The 26,310-nt window shown below is 41.9% G+C and overlaps 1 protein-coding gene across 1 annotated transcript in view; it reads right to left on the bottom strand.

Annotated features, from left to right (window-relative positions):
• Positions 1 to 2,553: 2,553 nt before the first annotated feature.
• The window catches only part of LOC102295355 (collagen alpha-1(XXI) chain), a 91,612-nt gene continuing 67,855 nt past the window's right edge, over positions 2,554 to 26,310 (bottom strand). Inside the window, exons 21-30 of the mRNA XM_005948060.3 lie at positions 25,300 to 25,353; positions 20,935 to 21,006; positions 20,468 to 20,503; positions 16,524 to 16,568; positions 12,216 to 12,248; positions 10,665 to 10,820; positions 10,337 to 10,391; positions 8,967 to 9,161; positions 6,701 to 6,778; positions 2,554 to 6,209 (exon numbers count right to left, since the gene is read on the bottom strand). Of these exons, the coding sequence (XP_005948122.1) occupies positions 6,022 to 6,209; positions 6,701 to 6,778; positions 8,967 to 9,161; positions 10,337 to 10,391; positions 10,665 to 10,820; positions 12,216 to 12,248; positions 16,524 to 16,568; positions 20,468 to 20,503; positions 20,935 to 21,006; positions 25,300 to 25,353 (912 nt within the window). The 3' untranslated portion in view covers positions 2,554 to 6,021. The remainder of the gene's footprint in view (positions 6,210 to 6,700; positions 6,779 to 8,966; positions 9,162 to 10,336; positions 10,392 to 10,664; positions 10,821 to 12,215; positions 12,249 to 16,523; positions 16,569 to 20,467; positions 20,504 to 20,934; positions 21,007 to 25,299; positions 25,354 to 26,310) is intronic.

Here is a 26,310-nt window from a genome sequence, read left to right as displayed (position 1 = left end):
CTACACAGTTCAAAACACTGAAGCTTCTGAAGCCCCTCCTACTCTGAGACAAACCCGCCGAGGAATAACACTCTGGTTACAAGCAACTCAGGGAAACGTGAAAGTGGAGACACTAGTGAAAAATTATAAATCACATCAGCAGTAATGATCCAGTTAGGTCAATTAGAGGTCACCAACATCAGTTTTGAGTCACTGTGCAACTTTACCAAAAACAATGTTGGAGTTTGTGCTGGTTTCCTCTCAAGGTGAATCAGTAGAGACATGTTTAGCCACATAATATTTTTAAACACTTGGCTGTCTAGAAAGCTGACTGTCTATTGGGCAATTATAAGGACAAACAGCATCCACCCCACTTTGGGCGGAGCAGTTCTCCTGTCACAAACTGGCCAACTGTATTAAGCCCCCAAAATGTGACTATCGGGAGTTGAGACCAGGAAGCAGCGCTGCAGTCTTATACTCTCTCTAGTTATAAAACAGCTAATGGGTCATGTTGTCCATTTTAAAGGTACAGCACTGATACTGCTTTGAATCATATCTATTCAACAGATTCAAATTTGTTTATGTAACTGGGGAGTCCTCTTCACACGTCAGGTGAATCATAGAGATTACAAGGTTCTGTGCTGGGACCAGTTTTTATTACAATGCAGATGATACCCAGCTTTATCCATCCAAAATTAAAATTAATTAGAACCAAGAATGTCTTACAGACATAAAGTCCTGGATGATTTCTCATTTCTTGCTTCTAAATTCAAATAAAACTGATGTTATTGTACCCTGACCCTCAGAAGTTTTAGAAGTATGGTGCCTAACCAGATATTTACTCCGAATGGCATTACTTTGGACTACAGTAACACTGGGAGGAATCATGGAGTCCTTTTGGGCCAGGATGACCTTCAATGCGTGTAGTAAACACATGCAGTAGTGTGAAAAAGCGTTTGAGCCCTTCAGGATTTGTTATTTGCATTTGCACAGTATCCATAAAAACTCGAAACATTCTGCCTTGGAGTGGAAAAGGTAGTTCATGCATTTATTAATTATAGACAGGACTATTACGTCACTCTAAAAGCTCCCTGAAAGGCCTTCAGCTCATCTAGAACAGCGGTCCCCAACCCCCGGGCCACAGACCGGTATCGGTCCGTGAGTCATTTGGTGCCAGGCCGCGAGAGTTCAGGCTTGGGTGTGAAATTTATGGTTTTCAGGGTTTTTATCGTTAACTCGGTTTCCCTGGGTCTTTTCCCGTGTTGTAGTTGTGTGTCTTATTTTGAAAGAAATATTTACTGCCTCCGTCTTCCCGCTCCACCACAATCAACCAAATGCAAGGCTAGGGGTGCAGGTGTTTCACCAGGGTGCAGGAGAGGGACTCCCCCGCTGTCCCCTTCTGGCCGCCTGTGCCTCAATTTTATTCCGAAACCTAGACATCCACATGGGGGGGGTGTGCACGTTATACAGCGTCCAGAGGATGGTCTGTGTATTCAAACCCACCTCTGGCGCTGGTGCCCTATCCTCAATTTTAAATGCATATAGACACTGAGGGTTTTCGGGAGGAGCCGTGCTGCTCTCTGGCAGGAAGCACCATGCCCTCCTGTGTTTTAAATGCACTTTAGAACAGCACGCAGCAACACTACATATGAGCGGGTGGAGGGGGGTTGGGGTTCCTCACTCACCCCCGTTCTCTGTTAACCGTTGGGAGGTGTTGGCCGTCCGATTGGGGTCTGGGATGTGGGGCCTCCCTGCTACTGCAGATAAGGGGGCGGTCTGCTTGCCTCCACCCAGGGAAAAGGGTTACATCTCCTTGGTCTAGGTGTGGTTTCCACCTCTGGGGGCTAGGGTACCTGGACCTGGGGTATAAAGTATGTTTGGGGAGTGTGATTGTGTGTACAGTGTCTATTTGTGTCTTTCTCCACATCAGGTGATTGTCGAGTATTTGTATATGTGTGCATGAGGGTTGGAATGCACGTTTGTCTGTGTGCGCCTGTTCGTCTGTGTCTATGTGTCAGGTCGGGTCTTAGACTCCACCTCTCTGGGAACATCTCAGGCCCTCCGAGGTATGAGGACTTATCTCCCCACCACACTCCCTGCCGGTGGCGGATGCCCTCAGACGTCAGTGCGTTGGTGGTTCTTGGTGTCTGGGGCTGGGTGGTCATGTATGTACTAGCTCACTCCAGGTGGCTGCTTGGCAGCACCTGGCACCTGTGATTCAGCTGGGCCCTGGGGGGTGGGGGGCCCTCTGGTCTCTGGGCCTAGGGCTCGGTCCTCTCTGGCACAGCTGGCTGCTGGCAGAGCCCACAGGCACGTCACTGCAACCCCCTCTGGCTTCTGCTCCGTGGCTGCTGGGTGACCCCTCATCTGGGGCTCTCCTCAGCTCTTCCCAGGAGGGTGGCACGGTTGCCCCCCTGGTGGTCCTCCTTGGGTTGTCATACTCTGGGGCCTCTGGATGTCTGGGGCCTGGATCTCTTTCATACCTGCTTCATGCCCTGGGGGACGGGGCTATGGCTCCCCACACTCCCTAGCATATCGTTACATGGAGAAACCTTTTGAATACAAGTGCTTTCATCCACACAGGTGTACACACAGGTGTACACACGGGTGTTCACAGACACAAACTACACCCTTCTTGGCTGCTGCCTCAAAGCACACTGTGTATAGCAACACAATGACAGGAAAGTTTTAGCATCTTTTTGACAGCATTGACTGCTGAAGAGAAACACACGCTTGTTAACACACATTTGTGCATTCGCATAAATAGGACGGTGAAAACAGGAAATAACTCCCACACTGACATTTCTGATTATACATATTCAACAATAATTACACTTTGAACAGGAACCAAACAAAGAAACAAATTCAGATGAGTGATCAGTTAATAACTATGCGCAATATAAACTTATTAACATTATGTTAATGTTTATGTCATATTACTCAGTGGAAACCAATGAATGCAAAATGGCTGCATTTAAATGTTCTAATCTGAAAGAGTTTCCTGATGAAAATCCCATTATTTCTACAAATGGGTAAATGTTTTTCATTTTCAGGCAAATGAGGATAAACCACTTTCATATCTATTTCTAGCCTATACACATATTAATGGATATTGGACTCACTTGTTGTAGACACTAATTTTTCTGCAAAAATGAATTTGGATGTTTTAAAAGCCGTTCATCATGGTGAAGGCACTGGTCAGAATTTTATTGCTGGGGTTTTAAAAACTCAGTTTAACTGTACTCTATCCCCACTCGCAGCAGTCATATGAATCTTGCCAAGTTTATTCTGACAAGTGAAAAATTAAAAATCTTAAACACCAGACTTGTTGGGAAATTGGCTTCCTAAATTTAAAGCCTTCCAGTCTACAAGTGATAACATGCCTTATCAATCCTAACCATACGTGGAATTGGGAATCTCTGGGAGCCGTTCCCTATGAAAACAAACACCTTGTACAAATGCTGACGGAGATGTTGTGTGAAAAAATAATTACCATATTGTGTCCCAGTACTTGCATTCATTGTTTCACTGATTATTCCTGTATGAAAATGCTCACTGAATATTGTCTAGAACAGTTAGCAAGGATACGCTGCATCATGCTAAGTCCGTCTACCTGGATCTGATAAAACTGCCCTATTAGGCTCCATCTTTCCACTCATTTCTGTACACAGCTAAGCAGAGTTGATTTTGTTAACTGTTAGCTATCAGTTGGGTAAAGAATGGAGAGAATTTGTTAATTAAAAAACACAATAAAAGGAATATTTAAATGTTAGCCTGTTAGCATTAAAATGCTATGTTTTGTACTGTATCGTAAAATCATTAACATATAATTGTAAAATGAATTTGTTCACATTGTGATCCTGCTGTAGGACGACTAAACATACTTACATTTAAGAGGGATGCCTAATTCAGTTCATTGTTCTGTGACTGTGACGCTGTGTAAGACCAAGAAAGTATTCTGTGGAGCACTGGGGCCTTTGTGGTGACAATTAACCAAGCGGCAGCCTATGAACCCAAACTTGAAGTCCAAACAACTGCTGCTGCTCCAACTGAGCCTGGGACCAAAGGTTGGTCAGTTCACATATTTATAGATACTCTGCATAATGAGGGTAAGAAGTTTTGCTTCATGAGGTCACAGAGACATTTCCTCTTAATGAGTATTCTGATTGTCTACAGTAAATGTGAGCGTTTTCTCCAAATATGAAGAAATTTTAAAAAAGGACATTGTATGCATTGACAAAGTAAAACCTATTTAAAAATAACATGTATACTGTTTTGCTGTTTGTAAATTGCGTCCGTATCATAACTTTCTGTTCCAACGCTGTTATAGGCGTTTCATTTTTGTAAAAAAAATTCTAAATAGCAACATGTTGCCAAATATATTCACTGCTGCAATAATATATCTTTGAAAACCACGATATAGATAGTACCCTGTTTTTATCAGTACATTGACCTGTGCTAAATTCTGCTAACACTGTCAAGCACGACTTTCTCATTCTTAGCTTTATCATTAGGAAGAGTTTGTTTTTAATTCTCAGCTATAAGGGTGTGTTTGAATATTAATATTACTACAGTACTCACTACTCAGGCTCCCGTGAGTCTGAATCATATATCTGTTTTTAGTTTTTGTGTTTTCAGGTTGAAATTAATAAAACTCCACACTTCCTCCAGTAATTTCAAATTAAAAGGGTCTAGGATGTGATGGATTGTGCCCTGTGAGGTGTTTGGAGACTGTTAAGATAAAAAAAAAAGCTGTATAATTTATAAGGCAGAATAAATGATTGAAAAAGGAAAGTGACTAGAAATAATTAATGATTTTAACGGTATTAAAAATAGAGAAAAGAAATCCAAAGCAGAAACACGATGGATAATGTTGAAGACATGGATGACCTTTTCACTTGCAAGTAAGTGGCTTAAGCAGCAATATTACAATTAGTTTGTTTTTAAAATAAAATACACACCTGAAAGAAGAAGAAAGAACTTAATTTAAGCTTCAAATATAAAGGACTTGTTCATTCTGCAGATGAGGTGAATTAAGGCCACTGACAGAGGTTTTACAGTAAGCCACATGAACACAAAAGGAATGCAAAGTGAATACATAATACTGGCAAACAAGAAAACATATATGACAGATTAAAAGCAGTAACAGGTTTCATGAAAACAAAAACAACCCATCTGTCACAGCTTTGGATTTGAACAAATTGTGATGCTCTGTGCACAAAACATGACATAAATATGTTTTTCCACCTTTAGTGACTACATGTACTGTGCCCCTGAAGGAGCTCAAGATCTTTATCAGTTATGAACCTTTGAACTTTGTTTAGATTCATATGTTTGACCAAAGCGTTTAGCGAACCACAACATAATCATGTGAAATGGTGTGTTCCATACAACAGATCCGGATTCATCATCGCGGCAGGTGCTGCACTTTTTACCATTTGCAGATGGCATCATTTCTCAGAGGCAGAGCTGCACAGACGACAGAAATAACCTCACTGGCTGATCCTCAGTAGAAAAGCAGAGGTTCCAAGCACAGCATAAGAACTGATCCTTTTCTATTTCTTTAATATTTTAATATGCAGTTTATAGTAATTGTGCTTTTCTCACATTAGCCCACGATTTAATTAATAGAGGTTATACATATTTGTTGAGGGTATTAATCATATTTGCCTTCTGTATCATTAACTTAAACAGTAATTCAGGTAAACAAGGAGGTAGACATATTTATTATTATTCAGATTCCTGGCCTTCTTGCCTCTTACACTGACAAAAACAATGCGACTCAGTTACAGCTCTTGGTGTTCGTCTGACTCAATCAGGATTTAGAATTCACTATTTAAACTTTAGAAGTTTAAAATATCTAGGACGCTAGCCAGCTTGACCCTCTTTGATCATGAATTCAGTGATCATGAATCAATGCCCTCCCTATTTCTGTTCATACCAGCTCATGAGGTTACAACTGCCTTGGCTGCAGATATCTCTGTCTTAAAGGTGTCAGCAGTGTGTGCCAAGTCAAACGCAACCTTTCTCACTCCCATGTCATCAGATGTGTGGTCCTTTGCTGTAGTGTTCCCTGAGATTGTAGGTCTGATAGCACATAGAGATGTCACAAACCCCTGGAAGTCCTGGGCTACCCCTTTTGCCAGGATCTCCCGGTGGGCCCGGTTTGCCTGGGATTCCCTGGTTGCCCGGCTGGCCAATCCCATCAAAGCCACGGGGACCCTGAATCCCTGGAGGGAAAAGAAAAGATTGAAATAAGAACCACCTCTGTACTTAGCCTAATTTAGGTCAGTGATAATTGAATTAGGAAGTTCAAGTCAGTTAGATCATAGGTTTACAAAATAATGCAACAACTCCACAGTGGTATTATGACACAGTGGGTGGGAACAACAAAAACTCAGCCACAAAGTGGTCGACCACATAAAATGACAGAGTGGGGTCAGCAGATAGAAGAGCCTTATAAACGTACTTAAATGTACATTTATAAGTGTACATAAATGTGCACTATATTAAAATTAAGAATGGAATATCATTCAAGTTCATATTCGTGGTATATTTGTGGCATTTATTAAACATCCACACTACTAAGAGCTTTCGCACATTTTCCAGAACTCTCAGGTAAAGTTCCTGGCATAGGTGAATAATAGAGGGTAGCACCAGTGTGGAGGTTATTGGATTGTAAAAGCAGTTAATAGGTTAATATGTGCACAATGAAACATACCTTGGTGCCCAGGTGGTCCTGGTGGTCCCTGGTCTCCATCTCCTTTTCTGCCTTTCAACCCTCTGGGTCCCATGTCACCTGGGGATATGATAAGTCTGTGTTTAAAAACTAACATTAGATTCAGACTGAGAGCTTCGGGAACAAAAATGCCATGTTTTCTGTAAATTTGAGTTTTGGGGACATTTTACGTCTGTTTTCCATGCAAACAATAACTTCCCATGCTGAAAAAGGAAACGATACCAAAAGGTTCAGTGGCTCTCCTTGCAACTAGAGGCTGACTCCAAAAGTGAGGTCGCAGTGGGAGATATTCGTATACCGTACTGTGAAAAACGATTTGCGCCCTTCCCAGTTTTAAAAAGCTAAACTTTCTGAAATCTTTCCATCATGTTTTGTCTGACATAAAACTAACACAACATATCAGAAAAACAGCATATGAGTCGAGTCCAATATGGTGGCAGGAGTTTAATGGTTGGGTCGGCTGAATGACTGTGACATGTTGAACCCACAGGTACTGCAGCCAGTTAAGGCACTGGCTCAGATGGTGGTGATGGTCGCAAATGAGCGGCAGCTGGACACCCAGGCTAAGTGACAGACATGGGTGCTGGAGAACCTGGTTGCTCAGTCTGGGGCTACTTCATCGCCTCCTGCTCTGGTGGTGGTGCTACACCAAACAGGAAGGCAGATGACCCCCAGTCCTTCCTGGAGGTGTTTCAGGCTATGGCGGTGGGCTGCCTGCCATCTCACACAGGCCCAGAGAGCCTTGGCGTGACAGTATGTTTAAGGCCCTATTGGTTACCTGAGCACAAAAGACAAATTACTCATAGGGCTGAAAGAGTCACACAGTGCACGGTCCATAGTTCCTGTGGTAGAAAAAAAATGAGTCTATAGGATTCTCTATTGACTATCGCAAGGTGAACGAGGTGTCACAGTTTGATCTTTATCCCGAGGTGGTTCTCACTCCCGACGTGTAACATACCGACAACTTGTCACATCCCGAGGCGTCCCATGGGAACGCGAAAGGTGGCCGTTCCCATGATACGCGGCGGATTGTGAATGACATCGCATACAATGACACTCCCGCAGTAATACACGCTCCAGCCATGTATTCCAGCCCTAACCCTAACCTTATCCCTAATCTTAACCACCACCTTAATCGTGTTAGATGGTGTTTTCCAAAGCGATTTAAGTAAAATAAACCTACATGTGTAGATTCATTCCAAACAGTTCTCATGTTTCCTCGTTTTTCCAAACTCGTAATATAGGAAATGGACTGATTCTTATTCTTTTCTACTCTCCCGGAGTCGTCAAAGTGCTCTATAAAAAAGCCATGATCACCCAATCACACTTTCTCTGAACTTACTGCTTTTTCTAACTGCACTCACACTCCAATGGATGCATCGGAGAACAACTGGGGGTTAGTATCTTGCACAAGGATACTTGACATGCAGACTGGAGGAGCCAGGGATTGAACCACCAACCTTCCGATGCTTTGGGAGTGAGAACGTTTTGTTATCCCATATCCCGGGTCAAGGAGTTCCTGGATTGGTTAGGCATAGCTCGCTTTTTTAATCACACTGCATTTAACAAAGGGCTACTGGCAGATTCAGATGTGTGCAGAGTTCAGACGAAAAATGCCTTCTCCACTCAGTATGGTTTGTGATACATAAATAAACTTAAAATGAATTAAACTATTACTGACAGTTGTACAATTACCTGTACACTGGATATGTGCACATCCAGGGCACAGAATTATTCAGTGTCTTCCCTTAATGTTCTCAACCAGCTCCTCCAAAGTCGCTGCATGGCTGGCCTAACAAGTTAAAATGCTACACAGCAGTGGAGTGGTATCTTCCACAGCTGATTAGCCACTCTCTGTGTTGAAGTGGTGATAAATCACAGACAGCTCGCTGAGATGGGTGTGGAGCATTTGTTGTCTTTTGCTCTGCTGACTTTCACTGATGTTCGCTTGTTTAATGATCTTGTTTTATGGGGTACAGTGAACATCAACACATCCAATTTGTTCATCATTGACACTGTTTTGATTTTAACTGTTGATGAAAGCGGTCGTAAATTTTGTCCCATCGCTTCTTTGTGATGCTGTGTTGTTACTTATTGCCTTGTTTTCATCAGAGTGAGGAGCCAGAATGGAGCTTTTTGTCACAGTGGAGCAGATATAACACTGGTGAGAGGAAGCTTTGTGTACAGGCAACATAAACCTGTCTGAAGATACTGGTTCATAACTTTAAGAAACTGTGTCATATCAAACCTTTGAGGCCTGCGGGGCCCTGTATTCCAGGAGGTCCTGGGTAACCAGGAGCGCCATTTCTGCCAGGGTAGCCTGGAGTTCCCATGGAGCCTTTGGGTCCCGGTGCTCCCGGCTCACCTGGAGGACCCTTCACACCCTGGCAGGGTTCACACCTAGAGTGAGGAGTCAGGCTCTGTAGCAATGCTGGCAGCTGGTCTGTAGGGCACAGCCACAACATGAGAAGAATCTGCTTTTGTTACACACTTTAACAATACACTGTATTTTGCACACTATAAGGCGCACTTAAAATCCTTTAATTTTCTCAAAAATTGACCGTCCGCCTTATGTATGAATTCTGGTTGTGCCATGCTGTAAAATGGCACCTGTTAAGAGACATGCTTACGAAGCGGATTTCAAACTCAAGGCTGTCAGTCGCGCAGTAGAACACGGGAATAGAGCAGCTGCAGAGAATTCAACATTAATGAATCGATGGTACAGAAGTGGAGCAAGCACGAAGAATGAGCTGAGTCAAGTTTGACTTATCTGACTGTTTTGTTTTGCTTAATGCGTCTTATAATCTACAGCATGTAATTGCCAGCTTTAGACTCGTAGTTGCAGTTATTCAGTCTTATAATATGAATCTATAGGCAGTCTCTGTATTTTTTAGGTTTGTACTAAAAGCTTAGCCCAAAACAGCAGACAGACAGGACTGTGAGCAGCAGTTAAAAAGCCTGATAGTACAGACAACATAAGACTTTATTCAGACAACATGCTGAATTGTCTTAATTTTGCATTTTTGAAATGGCCACTAAGAGACAAAAAGCCTTTTGACCCTACAGAAGTCAGCAAAATACTGAAATACTCATTTCGTTACACTGAATCCAACATTAAACCAGTTCTGAAACCTTTGGTCATTGTAAGAGGCAGAAAAGAACATTATTCAGCTCGTGTCCATGAGTGTATGCTTTCACAGCCACATCCACGCCTCATTTGTCACATCCAGTTTCAAAACACTGAGATGGCAACATTGGAAATGTCATCTCAAGGCTTCAGAACAGGACTTTACAAACCAGCAGGTGAAAGTACAGTATCCATCTTTTATATTATCTATGGGTGGGAAAAAAGGAGCTGTGAGAAAAAACATTCACTGGATTCTTCTTTACGTCAAAGGCTAAACAGGAAGGAGGTGATTTATCACGACTAACACGTTCATTCTGAGTTTAAGACTGTCTTTTACAAAACAACTGCACTTAAACTAGACTAAGCCCATTCGCCAATTTACTGCAACAAGTGGATATGGATGAAAAGCTATTGTGTGAAATGCATGTTTGAGACAACTGCGGCTTTGGTTTTTGCACCGCAGAGTGATGTGAAAACAAACAAATACTTACTACGCAGAACATCAGTGCAGAGCTTTACGAGATGTTCGTCTGAGGGAGGCTTACCCTGGAACACACAATTACACTTTGATTCAGCTGAAGCCACTCTGGGACTTGGAAAACATGCTCTGGCTCGTGCCTGCAGATTTAGAGGATCTTCTCAATGCTCAGTTCTCCATCTTCATGTAGCTCACACACACTGACAGCAGTGTCACAGTAACTGCCAACCCTGACCTCTCCAGGTGTGGCAGGAAAGTGTCCTTTCTCCAACATTTTTCAGTCCTTTTTTATTCTCACTGCTATGGTTGTTAACATCAGATAAGAAAGGAGGCACACTTACAGGTTTGCCAGGATATCCCGGTTGGCCTGGTTGGCCCGGTTGGCCTGGCGACCCATCCTGTCCGGGAAATCCCCTGGGACCAATGACACCCATGTGGCCCATGTCACCCTTCTTTCCATCGGGTCCTCTGGGGCCCGTATCACCTGTCACTCCTTTCTGAAGCAGCAACAAAAGAGCACAAAAAAGTCACACTCTAAAGAGAGAAACAGTAAAACTGATCTGCAGTTACTGACTGCTAAACACTTTTTCTTAACACTCCTAACAACTGCATAAGCAGATAAATAATACGAATGCTTGTTGGAAGGTTGTGTAATAGGTAATAACAGTGAACTACCTGGGATACTGTTACCTGTGTCAAACACAGGTTTGTCCTCATTCAAAAGCCTTTCTCTTGTAATGTAAGAATTTAAAACATCGTAGCATATCAACATTGGTGTTAGCTCGGCAGTCAGACACTGCAAACTCATCCTCAATCTCAAATCATTTTTGGGGCGTCCATGAGTGACACGCAAGGTCTCTTTTGAGCTGGTGGCTTGACACACCTGTTCCAGCAATAGTGAGGTGGGTATCCCAACTTGCCACATGTGCACATAGAATGAGATTTTTTGATTTTTTAACATTCACGGTGCTGTGAGAAGACATTTGAACCAAGACCACAATATTTTCCAGAAGTTAAATAGCACTGGTGCTCTGTCATCCTTCACTCCTCTCTGCCTTGCTCCATTCAGTCCAATATTGCAGCAGCCGGTCTACGAAATCTTTGATACACCAGTCGTTTTGACAAAAACAGCAGCATTTGACACCCTGGGTGTGAAAACATGTTAATACAGCAACTTTCATCCACATGGCTCGGACATACAGCTTTTACCTCAGTCTTCTGACATCTGCTAAACCAGGGTGTAATAAAACCTTTACAGCTTTCTTAGTTTCGATCAAGTCAGTTGGAAACAATAAAAGTTTCCAACGCTAGCTGAACAGCTAGCTAGCTGAAACTGATCGAATCTGGTATTTCAACTGACAGAATTTGTGACAAATACAAATGCTTTGTCAGTCAAGAGAAACTAGTTTCTGTAAACCTGCCTAAGAACAAGTACAATGACTTTACAGGCTGCTGTTGTTGTCAACCTGCAGGTGTGCCACGCACGGGCGAAAGGTTTGGCAGATATAGGTGTAGGGCAATGACAGTCTTAAAGGAGCTTTAGTAAACAGTGAATAACAGTGAAGCTTTGCATATCTGCTTTTCTAATGATCAAAAAGCAGATATGTTTTGATGTCCTACAAATGGCAGCGACTGAGGGAAGTTGTATCTCCTTAAATTGTGATTCTGCAGACAGTAGAGTAAGTGTTTGATTTGCAGATGTGTGCATCTTAGGGAAAGAGTGCTTTTGTGATGTATATTTCTGCCCGGGGGCCCAGATTTCCACAGGCCTGAAGGTACTGGCTCTGTAAGTCTTTTATAGCAGCCATGCAGGCTTGACAGGCCTTCTCACTGTGGTGCAGAATAAGACAGAATGGATTATATCTAATACCGCAAAGTCTAATTCGACAAACCTCTCCTTTCCATCCCCTGGGTCCCACTTCGCCCTGACGGAAGAAGAAAAGAGAGTGGGGAGGGAGGGGAGGACGAGAGGAGGGGAAAATAGAGAAAGACAGTTAGAAACTTCTGCTTACATCAAAGACAGTATGTCAGAGAAACTACATGAGCTGCTCTGCATTGCTGATGCAGAACTGCTCTTTTCTGTCAAACCGATGACTTAGATTGGTTATTGTAATGCATTTTATAAAGATTTTTCCCCACCTCTTTCTCTTTGTTGTAATGTGATGAAAATGTGGATTTCTTAGCCCCTAAAAACACGATCCAGTGGTAAACACAGTTTTATAAAGCTTCTACACTGCCAGATTACAGATAGGTTGGTATGTTCCATTTTCCATGAAATGCTTCCCTTTTTGCTCCAGACTTCCTCTTTCTTTCATGACCAGGTAATTGATTTCAATCATTTTAGGAAAGAAACTCTAAGAAACCTTACTAAAGCCATAATGCCAGGGGCTTACAGCACAATCTGCCAAAGGAACTTTCTCAATCACCCGCACTGCTGATGTAACAGGAAGAAAATCAATGTGAAATTAAGGTCAAAAACCCTACAGACATCCACTCAAAGACTCGAGAATGCATCCAGCAGTGCGACACTGTTGGTGTTGGGAAATGTTCATGCATGTTCAGTAGCCGTTTCTGTTTCTGCTCAAACAGCAGCTCTTTGTTGCTTTCTATTCAAGTCACTGTGTGGATGCACTTCACACAAAAACTGAGCTATCCAGTCAAAGGACTCACAGCTTTTGTGGTTTCAGTTTTACAGAATTCAAGAGTTTCAGTTACCCTTCTTTGTCATTGGTCATCAATCAGTGTCCACAAGTGTTTCATCACTTTTTAGGTTAATAATATAGACCAAACACACAAATCCATAAAGCTAATATGAACAGCCATGCAAGACCTTGCAGCTTACACTTTGTAGAATAATTAAAGAGCCTTCAATTGAATTATTCAATGAATTAATGAATAAACAGCCCATGTCTTGTGTTGTTAAAATTTAGTCTAGACGGAAGGTCTTGTTTTACGTAGGGAATGTTTTTGTAGCATGGATAGAAGTTTAGAAAGACAGGATTGAAAAATGCAAAAAATAACCCCTAACCCAACATCTTTAATTACCCTAGATGTTGAGCAATGTAAAATGTTCAGCTCGGGAGACTCAACGTCCACTACAGCAGTTACTCAACTCAGCAAACTAAGGTTAATGTGTTCAGGTTCCAGAAATTCTCAGCAGAATTAACCCTGTGGCTATCACAAAAACCACATACAAATGTACACACATAAATATTGTGTAATTCTGTGTAATTATGGTTGCAAAAACCACCTCTGTGCATTTGTATTTTGACTTGAATCAATGCTCTAAACAAAGCTATTGAGAAATCTGACAGATAGCATTATTACTATTGTTTATTTTCTGTTGCAGTAACATCGTGTGTGTGTGTGTGTGTGTGTGTAGGGTCTTACTAAAGAATTATAATTATGGATTTAGAGTCATTCCAAGTAAAAAGCCAGTGCTGTCAAGAGGGATAAAGGTTTTTAAGTTTGCTGCTTTGTTACTTTACCTCATTGGTCTCTAAAAGCTTCCTCATAAATGCTAGCACTGAATGTACGCAGTAAACTCCACAGACTGTGTGTGAAAGGTATTGTAGCCACCATGATGCCACCTGTTGGAGCATCAGTGATGGAGTTTTGGACGTCACCAGCTAACACTAGCAAGCTAATTTAGCAAGCTGTAGCCATAAAATGCATGGGTGCAATACAGACATAATAAGGGTCAGTAACAGACTAATCAATGACATAGTATGTTGCACAAGAAACATCCCTTAGGTACCAAAGTGACAGCTTCATCACTTCCTCTTGGGAAACAGGGGCACACCCGCCCTTGTTCCCTCCAACTACAATCATATTCATTTTAGCCAGCAGGAATTAGGAAGTGTGTCTGAAGACAAAAATATCAAATTCATTTCAGAGGTGACACGCTTGTGATTCACTGCTGATGCATTTAGCCTAGAGTGCACATCACATGGAGGCTGGGCTATTCTCGACACTAAGGAATTACAGAGTGTGAACATTAAGCTGCATGCTGAGACATTCATGTGTCTCCAGTGTCGCACGCATAACCACACAGCCGTGGCTCAGTGTGATGCAACATGGCTGCTGCAGTGCACACACCTCCAAGTTTACTGTCAAATCCTTGTCTTGGAACGTGAGGGGCAATGCCTCAGGGATCAATACCTACTGATAAACACTTCAATTACATAGATTAGGTGGAAACATTCTGATTTTTATGTTTTCTTATTGTGTTTATTGACATTCATTAAAGATGATAATTGCAATGTGGAAAACATGCTAGTTCTATTATACTGCCCTGCTTCTCTAATCTCATTTCACCTTGTTGCCAGGAACAATCATCTGCCAACAGCTTGAAAATACTCCCCAACTACAACAATTCCATCTATTCAGCATTAGCAGTTGTTCTGTCTCTGCAGCTGTTTCTTGCCTCTCTCTGATGGATAACGGAGTGTTTCACAATTACATCTAATAGATTTCTTCTTATAGTAAATATCATGTAGAGCTCCTATTGTTTGTTTATTACAAACAATACTTTACGTGGCTCACAGTCAGTTCTGCGTTCCACCCAGGAGTGGTTCTTCAGCTCCTGTATCTAGCGAGCTTATCACTAGCAGGCCTTCCTCCATGTCACGATAAGAACAACAAAGTAGCTAAATTATATTTATCTGCTTCAGGTTCCACATGCTGATATTACTCATGTTATTAGTAATACTTCTGCTTTTTCTTCTTTGACAAGTCACAGCTGCCAAAGCAAGTATGTGAACAAGCTATCTTGGTAATTAGTGACTTGTTTACACATACGTCAATATAAATTCACACGTTATTTTTGCTTGTGTGTTTTTTAAAGATATATTTGTACATGTCGTTCTACATCTGCGGAGCATTTTACACAGAAACAAATGAACCTGAGAGAAAATAGCTGCTAACGGAGCAACGAGAGGTTTCTCCATGTATGACTGATGTTATTAGACATAGATAAAATATCATTAATTTTACCTCCCTGAGCAAATCAATCATGGTGTTGTGTGAGCTAAAGTTATTAGACTGAGCTGTAAAATGTGTCTTTTTATTGCACTTCCAGCAGTCCTAGAGCTGCTGTCTGTCTCTCTAATCATCACCTTCAGATTTGTTTGCCAGTTCACGCCATCGAAACCTGTAAACTGACCATTGATTTTCAGTTAAACGCCTGTATTTCAGCCTATTCTGACACGGTGTCTCCTCTGGGCCCTCCTCGCTGTTGCCAAGAATCTGAACCGTGGCACTGTGATCCTCAATAATGTGGATCTTAGCTTGAGCCTGAACAACGAAGCTGGCTGGGGCTTTGCCACGAGGGCCCTGGAGTTTGTCTCCAGGGTCACTTATCAAGGCATATTAACTCAGCTTAGTCACCTCTCTCTGAGTGGCTGTTGAATATGTGCTTCCAGACTAGATTTTATGATTCTTTGTGTAAAGCACCGTTGCCGTTTCACGCCCCTCTTTTTCTTTTCGGTGTTACTGTGTTTTTAATGTACTGTTTTCTTTTATCAGAAATCCATATAACATTGCTCTTACAGAGGCTTTTTAAGGTGCTTTATAAGATCACAATCAGGCAGTAAGTTTACATCAACTCATGATGAGCATGAATGTTGTGATAATTCTCATTCTCACCCACTGTCGTGGTCTCTGACACAGTATTTAGAGTTTGGTGGCTTGTTGGTGGCCAAATCAAACAATTCAAAAATCCAAAAACAATTTCAAACCTTTGCACCCAATAGTTGTTTTCAGCAGCCACTAAGCATGTATGCTGTGCAATCATTCCACCGTTTGAACAGTTCAAAGAAAGCCTACAGTTACAGTCACATTCATGATGGATGTGTGCAAACGTTTGACCTGATCTGTAAGGACTGTAATGACTTTGGGAGAATTTCTCTGAGGGCTCCAGTTTATTAGCTACAGATAGCTAAAGAAAAGAAATTCTAACAAGATACTGGTTTGGTCAAATTTCATCAATTCTCTATTTTTCCCCAACCTAAACTAGTTTAAAGTAACCTCATGATGTAAGCCTAAATTAGCTCCGTGTAAGTCCCATCCCTGTGTCCTTGTGGGGACATTTGGTTCAAGTAACTGTGCACACACACACAAGAAGCACACATTTTGAACACAGCGTTTGAAAACATAAGCTCCGCTGCCACCCAGTGGAAGCAGAAGGATTCTACACTCACCGGCACGCCGGGACTCCCGAGATCTCCGTCTCTGCCTCGCTCCCCCTGCAAAAGAGATACCTCATCATTGACTGGAGGATTGTGTGAATTTGTTTGCATGTGTGTGGGGCTGAATGTGTGTATGCACTGGTGTGTGCCTGTCAATGTCTTCATTTTATATGTGTGTGTGTGAGAGAGGGACAGGGGGAGTGGAGAAAAGGTCATGATTACCACTAGCAGCCAATAAGGGAAAGCCAGAGTGAGAAAGGGATAAGAATTGGCTGCTGGTGACCTTTAACAAACCTGACTTTTTTATCTCGTTTGTGTGGTTTTCCAACCACATCCTGCAGCAGAGGAAGCACCCAGAGGAGCTTTCTCTGTTCCTCTGGGCCATCACTCTGTCTGCCATTAGTGCATGTAAAAGCAACCAGTGCAGACAACAGTGGCTGCAGCAAAGCTGAGGTTTTATATTAAAGATCAGCTTACATTAGACGTCTTTGGCCTCTTACACTTGCTCTAAGAAACTGGAGCTACTTAAATATACTACATACTCACTGCAGTCCAATGCAGTCATATTAGTGAAGTAATCGCTTGAATAGTTGCTGCAAACATCTTTGTCCGCTGTGTCATCCTGTCAGAGCAGGGTGTTCAAAATGTTCTTATTAAAATTAGAAGAACTGAGGAAAATCTACCAGTTAAAGCCTGTATCAGAGAACACTCAGTACTCATGCTATTTAAAAAAGTGATAATTAGTTAACAAGCAAAAGCTCTGCTGTAGAATAATGTCAAATAGATCATCTGTAACACTATATCTGATTTTCCTGCAGGTTCAAAATAAATTAAATTAGATGATGTCCACCTGTGTAAACCTCTGATGTCCACCTCTGTAAACCTCTAATGTCTACCTGTGTAAACCTCTGATGTCCACCTCTGTAAACCTCTGATGTCGACCTGTGTAAACCTCTGATGTCCACCTGTGTAAACCTCTGATGTCCACCTCTGTAAACCTCTAATGTCTACCTGTGTAAACCTCTGATGTCCACCTCTGTAAACCTCTGATGTCTACCTCTGTAAACCTCTGATGTCCACCTCGTGTAAACCTCTGATGTACTCTTAACTCTGATGTAAACCGTAACTTGATGCTCTGCGTACGAATTCTTATCCTGTGTAAACCTCTGATGTCATACCTGTGACTAATGCTTTACCTCCTGTACTGATCGACTACCTGTAAATGTAAACCTCTGATGTCCACCTCTGTAAACCTCTGATGTCCACCTGTGTAAACCTCTGATGTCCACCTTGTAAACCTCTGATGTCCACCTCTGTAAACCTCTGATGTCCACCTGTGTAAACCTTTGATGTCCACCTTGTAAACCTCTAATGTCCACCTCTGTAAACCTCTGATGTCCACCTGTGTAAACCTCTGATGTCCACCTCGTGTAAACCTCTGATGTTACCTGTGTAAACCTCTGATGTCCACCTCTGTAAACCTCTGATGTCTACCTCTGTAAACCTCTGATGTCTCACCTGTGTAAACCTGTATGTCCTCGAACCTGATCACCTGTAAACCTCTGATGTCCACCTTGTAAACCTCTGATGTCCACCTGTGTAAACCTCTGAATGTCCACCTGTGTAAACCTCTGATGTCCACCTCTGTAAACCTCTATGTCCACCTCTGTAAACCTCTGATGTCCACCCTGTAAACCTCTAATGTCCACCTGTAAACCTCTGATGTCACCTCGTGTAAACCTTGATGTCCACCTCTGTAAACCTCTGATGTAACCTCTGTAAACCTCTGATGTCCACCTCTGTAAACCTCTGATGTCCACCTCTGTAAACCTCTGATGTCCACCTGTGTAAACCTCTGATGTCCACCTCTGTAAACCTCTGATGTCTACCTGTGTAAACCTCTGATGTCACCTCTGTAAACCTCTGATGTCAACCTGTGTAAACCTCTGATGTCCACCTTGTAAACCTCTGATGTCACCTGTGTAAACCTCTAATGTCTACCTCCTTGTAAACCTCTAGATGTCTACCCTGTAAACCTCTGATGTCTACCTGTGTAAACCTCTGATGTCGACCTCTGTAAACCTCTGATGCCATCCCTTTAAACTCTGATGTCCTACCTGTGTAAACCTCTGATGTCTACCTGTGTAAACCTCTGATGTCTACCTCTGTAAACCTCTGATGTCTACCTCTGTAAACCTCTGATGTCCACCTTGTAAACCTCTGATGTCACCTGTGTAAACCTCTGATGTCCACCTCTGTAAACCTCTGTGTACCTCTGTAAACCTCTGATGTCCACTCTGTAAACCTCTGATGTCACCTCTGTAAACCTCTGATGTCACCTGTGTAAACCTCTATGTCACCTCTGTAAACCTCTGATGTCTACCTGTGACTAATGCACCTGTGTACTTTGATGTCCACCTCTGTAAACCTCTGATGTCCTACCTTGTAAACCTCTGATGTCCTCCTGTGTAAACCTCTGATGTCCACCTTGTAAACCTCTGTGTAACCTCTGTAAACCTCTGATGTCACCTGTGTAAACCTCTGTTGTAACTCTGTAAACCTCTGATGTCCACCTCTGTAAACCTCTGATGTCCACCTCTGTAAACCTCTGATGTCACCGTGTAAACCTCTGATGTCCACCTGTGTAAACCTCTGATGTCCACCTCTGTAAACCTCTGATGTCCACTGTGTAAACCTCTGATGTCCACCTGTGTAAACCTGATGTCCTGTGTCATGTCCACCTGTGTACCTCTAATACCTTGTAACCGTGATGTCCACCTGTGTAAACCTCTGATGTCCACCTCTGTAAACCTCTGATGTCCACCTGTGTAAACCTCTGATGTCCACCTGTGTAAACCTCTGATGTCCACCTCTGTAAACCTCTGATGTCCACCTGTGTAAACCTCTGATGTCCACCTGTGTAAACCTCTGATGTCCACCTGTGTAAACCTCTGATGTCCACCTGTGTAAACCTCTGATGTCCACCTGTGTAAACCTCTGATGTCCACCTGTGTAAACCTCTGATGTCCACCTGTGTAAACCTCTGATGTCCACCTGTGTAAACCTCTGATAGTTGATGTTCAAAAGGAGTTTTTTCCTTGTCCTCTACTGCTCAGTGGGTAAACTGTTGTTTCTCTCCATAACAGTGTAAAGTCCTGACCCTGGTATGCAGCACCAGCTGTTTTCATCTGACATGATGCCACATAAGTAAAGCTGGAGATGTACCGCCGATTAACCAATCACGGGACTCAATGAGAGGTCAGGACCACTGACCAAAAACCTGACATTCCCCTTCCCAGGAACAACAGTATCACAACTGTTTGTTGTTCCCACTTCACGGCGATATGCCACGCCACAAACAAACACATGAAACCATTGTGCTAAAATCTTATTTTGAAACTGGTTTTATCATAATGCTAATGCTGTAGCCAGTGAGCTGTCGGTGTAACCTTTGGCTTTTCTCTAGTTTCATGTTTCTGGCCCCGGCTGCAGAAGCAGAAGGCAGAGCGTCGCTCTCTTTGCTTTTATATTCATGTCATTGTTGTTTAACATTTATTAGCTGAAACTTTGACTTCACATTCACATATTTGAATACTGCCCCTGGGTATTTAAGTTTGCTAAAAACTATGTTGTTATGAAACAGAATGATTAACAGGGTACCTCACTTTTTCTAGATATTTTAATAACCCCGCCGCTTCATGAATTAGCATGGCACATGTGTTTTTGTTGAAAATGATTCAGAAACATACCTCTAGGCTAACGGTTGTTTGGCCCTAGAACACGATCGATGGAGCGCTGCATCACTAATGCTGTTCTTTAGTTAAGCTAAACCTACTTGTGCTGAGATGGAGCTTGGAGCCTGTGGAGTCATGATGGATCGTATGTTCTCATGAAGCTGGTTAGTTTGGATGTGATTCCACACTGTGAATGAGTGTCGGGAAGAAAAGCCACCGTACCTGTGCTCCTTTGGACCCAGGTTCACCTCTCTCCCCCTGATGACACAACACTGAGTGTTAGAGCACGCCCACGTTACACTGTGGCGACAGCGCGAAGACTTAACCAGAGAGAAACAACATGTGCTGTGGATTGCACACTGCGCATCAAACGCAGCCGTATGTTCTGGATCAGGGCTGTTTATTGTGTCTTTATGTGTCCTGGCATCTGCTTTTGAAGTGTGAAGGACAACCTTCAGCACCATTAAAATTAATCATGTCATCTAAGCACAGTATGAATAATACATCAACAAGCATGTATTATGTTACGCTGTCAACATTTCCACAGTACAGCTTGTAAATCATGTAAGCTCCTGACAGTTAGAGCCATAAATCATTCATCAAGTGCTGCCTCTGCTGCCTTTTCAAGACTTCATTATGGACAAATAAACCATGTTTTTTTGTATGTAATTACACGAGTTGACTCTCACCTTATGACCTTTGAACCCTGGCAGACCCATGGCCCCTGGCAGCCCTGGAACGCCTGGTTCTCCACTTGATCCCTGAGAGGGTGAACATTTCAGTGATGTGGGAGAAAGGAAAAGATGCAGAGAATGTAAACCAGGTCTGTGATTGTTTGGTGTCCAGCACAGAGCCGACACATTAAAGCCAGGATCTTTGGAACGTGGTCAATAAATACCTCGGGCTCCAGATAATCATCAGCGTAGGTAAACGTGGCTTATAAAGATATCTGAGCGAAGACATTTCAAGTGTTCCTTTGCTTGTGAAATTATCATTTCTAAAATGCTGAAGCAAATTGTGCTTTGAAGGATGACACCTTGGAAATAACAAAGGTACCTGTAATTAAGCAGCAAAGACAACTTGGGTTCTTTTTTTAAACGGTTGACATTTGTGGGCGTAATTCTTCAGTAACATGTTGCTTAATGAACAAGCGACATAAAAAGTGCTGCTGTCACTCAGCAGGAAGATCCAGGCTGGTGAAATAAGTACGAGCTGACAGCAGGAATCTGGGTTCATGCTGAATTATCAGACTGTCACCTTTATGTAGGCTGGAACTGCTGGAACTGGGAGATTGTGCAAATATCGTCATGTTTGCTGTATCTTTGTGTTAGGTAAACACAGATGAAACTTCACTTTATGTTGCTATTGTGTTTGAACCTCAAACACCGAATGCTTAGGTTTAGGATTAGGAAGCAAAACTACTTGGTCAGGTTTGCTTCATGCTTCCAAAACACAAATATATTATAAACATTTTCTTGTGAGTAGATTGGCCTGTTAAGTCCACAATGCAACACGCAAAGCATGGACATGTGGATTGAGCCCTTGGTTAAAAAAAACTGGTGAAGTCGATGTCTTTTTTTAATAATATATTCATGAACTGAATTCATTTAAACACTAAACTATTCATAGACATGTGAGACGTAATCTGATGAAGTAATAAATACATTTAGCATTATTGTACAATTTTGAGTCCACTTGTGCCGCAGGACCCACCAAAGCACATTGGAGGCCTGAATATCAGGCAGTGTGTTAATGTTTATACTTGTGCAGATCAACAGACGTCTCATCTATCATCACGTTTTTGTATTTAATCTCAGCAGGAGTCTGCAGAACAGGTCATGGGGACATGTCAAAATAATAAAACAACAAAAAGTGTTAATAGACCCAACAGCGACTAAAAAAACAAAAACATAACAGAAAATGCTTAAAATGGCCTTTTTAGCAACGGAATGACATTATATGGCAGTGCTTAACAGAGTTACTAGACCACCTGTCATAAAAACATTCAAGAAACCCCAAATATATTAGAAGAAAAAAAGAATTGTTTAAAACTGAAAATGATATTATTTATTAGGCAAATAACAAAATGAAACCAGTAAGCAGTCCTTATTTACATATAATAACCATAAAAGTTCATATTTTACATGCCTTCCTTTGGCCTTGATAACAGCTGTCATTACTGCTGGCAGCGTTTTTTGGACTTTCGATAGTATCGTTTATTATTAAGGTCCAAATAGTTCCAGGCTGTTCCCGGACGCTGGCTTGTTTGCTATCTTTGAATCCATTGCATCTCAAATCTGTGGATTCAAGTCACACTTCCATCATTTCCAGTGTTCCTTTTTACTGGTCAAATAGTCTTTGGAAAGCTTTGAAGTACGCTTGAGGTCATTGTCTTTTTGGTATATGTACCACGACCTTCAGTTTGAGACTAGGGTTACGTCCACACGTACACGGGTATTTTTGAAAACGGAGATTTTCCGTTTTCGTTTTAAAAAATAATCCCGTCCACACGTAAAGGCAGAAATGAAGGAAAACGCTGCTATGAACATGCCAAAGCAACAGGTGGCGATATATTCCTAATCGTGTAGAAATGTTGGCCAATCAGAAGTCTAGAAGCCTTGGTGGGAAAAAGTAAACAAAGCTGGGGCATAGAAGCAGAACCGAGTCGTATGTGTGGACGGACAGTAACTGTGTGTATATGTAAGCATTTAAACACTGCAGAGAGTACAAGTAACAGTATTGTAGAAATTCATTTCACCGAAACAATAACGTGGCGCACAGTGTGACGTCAAAAAAGGCGCACATCTTTGACGCTGCGTATTCTCCGTTTTCTCCGTTTTCCTCGTCCACACGTAAATGCAAAAACGGAGTTTTCAAAAATATCCACCCTGGCAGGCGTTTTTAAAAATCTCCGTTTTCAGTGAGCGAAGACGCCGTTTACGTGTGGACGAAAGGTGCAAACGCATAGAAAAATCGGCGTTTTCAAAAACACCTGGGTACATGTGGACGTAGCCTAGGAGGGCATGCCATGATGCACTGAGATGCTGTGGTAGACCTTCTGGTTCATTATACCTTCAGTTTTCACTCATTTGCTCTCACTGTTTACATAAACGGCTTTTTTGTCGACATAAGCGCGACAATGCTGACCACAGAGTTCAAACTTGAACTTGTCTATCCAGAGTACTTTCTTCCAGTCATCTACCCTCTCTGTTCTTCCCTTGAAGCCTTGTTCATTCAGTCATCTGCATATGGTCATTCTGAAGACTTTCTCAGACTCTGATCCAGACACATTTATCTCTGCCTGAAGATCAGCAGTGGTCTTTCTTCTGTCTCTGTTACTTACAGTCTTGATGGGCCTGACATCTGTTTCAGTCAGCTTTCATTTTCTGCCTCTTTCTTGGTGCACTAGTCTCCAAAGCATATTTGACCACACTGTGAGAACACTGTGTGTCAACGACAATCCAGGATCCAAAAGTGCTTCAGTGCGGACTTTCTCCCTTTCAGGGAGTTCTTCACACTTTATCATTTTGTGAGGAATTTCAAACTGAACTCACGTTTTTACACTTGCATTTGAACTAATACACCAGACTTCTCTAAGAAGTCAGAAAATAATTTAGTATAAGATTCAACAACTAACATTACTTTTTCCTTTTATGGAAAATGTAACGTTGCCCTTCACTATTTTTTGCATTTCCTTTGTAAAACAGTAAGCGTATTTATTTTTTCAATGAAAAAGATATTTTGGTAATTACGATCCTCTTGATTTAGGGCAGCTGTAATGGATAAACTTTACACTGGGTCCTGGTCCAATAAGTTTCTTAAGCACTGCAATTACATTCATTTGAATGTTTCTCCATATCCCATGAACACCATTGTTATCATCACGTGAGCTGAAGCAACTGAAAACGTTATGAGACACTCACACAGCTGCTCTCAGCTAATATTTTGCAAACAGCTGGCAGACCAGTTTAGATACTGCATACCTGACCTCAGCCCATAAGGACAATAAAGTTGTCACACCGATGATTAAGTAACCCATGCCTTAGTTAAGGAAGCTCCAAAACAAACTACTGGTTAACTGTTGGCTGTTAGTGTAGAAAGTAAATGTTGGTTAACTTTGTGTCGTCAAAGGAGCTTGCAAAGAAAAGCGTCTGGACTTCTTTAAGTTGCTTGAAGACGTTTCACCTCTCATCCGAGAAGCTTCTTCAGTTCTAAGGTCAAATGGTGGAGAGTCCCAGATATAAACCTAGTGGGAGTTTCCCCCCACAGAGGGACAAAAGGACCCCCTGATGATCCTCTAATCGCCTGAGCCAAGGTGTGAAACTGGGTGTGGGTTTATATCTGGGACTCTCCACCATTTGACCTTAGAACTGAAGAAGTTTCTCGGATGAGAGGTGAAACGTCTTCAAGTAACTTAAAGAAGTCCAGACGCTTTTCTTTGCAAGCTCCTTTGACTACGATGACCTGGATGACTGAGAACCTTCACAGACATTTTGGTTTGTGTCATTACATTGGTTTACTGTTACCTAAAATCAATATCATTAGCAATAATATGGTGATATAATATTGATATTAAATAAAATTGTGACTTTTAAAGAACTGTGAATATAACAAACTGAAGAGAAAATGTTAATATTGATGACAGCGCTCTGTTTTCTAGGATAATGTTGCTTGCTGTTAAAGCTGGCACCAAAAACAGAGACTGAGTCTCTACAGACACATGTAACTGGCTCAAACGTTGTTGAGTTGCAGCTTTGTACATATGTATGATCTCATGTCAGTAACATGCATCATGCCTGGTTATTCTAACTTTAATGTTATACCAGAGTCAGGGTAACGTTATTCTCTTAAATGTAACATTTTATTTAAAATATAAATGTAATGCGTTTACAAAGCAATTCGGCCATGTCACTGCAGCATGTTTTTCCATTAGTATCACATGATTAGAAAAGTTAAGCAGATGTAAGAGGATGTAGCCACAAAGCTGCCTCAACGTTTTAATAACTGTTCAAATTGTATTAAAATGGTCAACACAAAGGTAGCTCTCCACTCACCGTCAGGCCTGGTGGACCAACAGGACCAACCACTCCTGGATCTCCACAGCTCCCCTAAATGAAACACACACAACATCCGTCTGAGCGTACTCCTGAGGGTCATCTGTTACCCACATTCTCAGCTCTGATGCAGTTTTTGAAGATCAAGACAGGCACAAGGGTCATGGAGGGCACATCAGTGCATGGCTGCTATTTGCATTCATATAGCTGCACATGCTGCAAAGGAGATGAGTGAAGGTGAATATAAATCACACAGCACAGTGATTCATCACAATCCTCTCAGCCAGTCCCATTACTGTTCTCGTCCCTGTTAACCAGCTGTGCTAATCAGAGTAGCACATCACAAAAGTGTCTGACTAAATTTAGAGGACAGAGAGCTTTTCCAAGCACCAGTGCTGTCAGTGCCAATGTGGGAATTTGAGTATTACAAACACTGTGCTGCTTGCAAGCACTATTTTAATGCTGCAGCTGGTCGATATGGAGTTGATTGCGCTTACTTTTATGCCGTCTTCAATCGCAGAACTGAATTAGCTGAAAGAGCTTTTATGTGCTGCACCTTCTGTTTGGAAGCTTCACCAAGCAAAACTACAAAAGTTGCTTCCTTTTTAGGAGCCTTATGTTTTCTTAAGGATACAATGTGCATAATATATATGACTACATTTTCACATTCACTTCACATTGTCATCCTATATTTGAAGAAATAGAGAGAAGCGTGATATTCTAACCTTTCTCAGAATCTTACAGTTTCCTGGTCATGTTTGTGCTGAAAATGTTAATGTATAAGAGGTGTGTGCTGTAGGCATCGACAGTGGCTAACAATAACACTAGCTAACACTAATATTGCTTTCCCATTGCACCTCTACTATAGTAATCACTGCCACAACTGTGCTTGAGTACAGCACAGTAACAAATGAACTCAGTCATCTGTTTAGCTTGATTGATGAATTTAAACTTAATCTTAGACCTCGCGGTCACATCCACTGGTTTCAAGCAGAACAGTGATTTGGTTAT

Source organism: Haplochromis burtoni, unplaced genomic scaffold (genome assembly GCF_018398535.1).
Source record: "Haplochromis burtoni strain Fernald_Lab_line unplaced genomic scaffold, NCSU_Asbu1 Contig_569, whole genome shotgun sequence".
Classification (NCBI taxonomy): domain Eukaryota; kingdom Metazoa; phylum Chordata; class Actinopteri; order Cichliformes; family Cichlidae; genus Haplochromis; species Haplochromis burtoni.
Note: the sequence above shows the minus strand (reverse complement) of the source record. Positions and strands in the feature narration are given on the sequence as shown.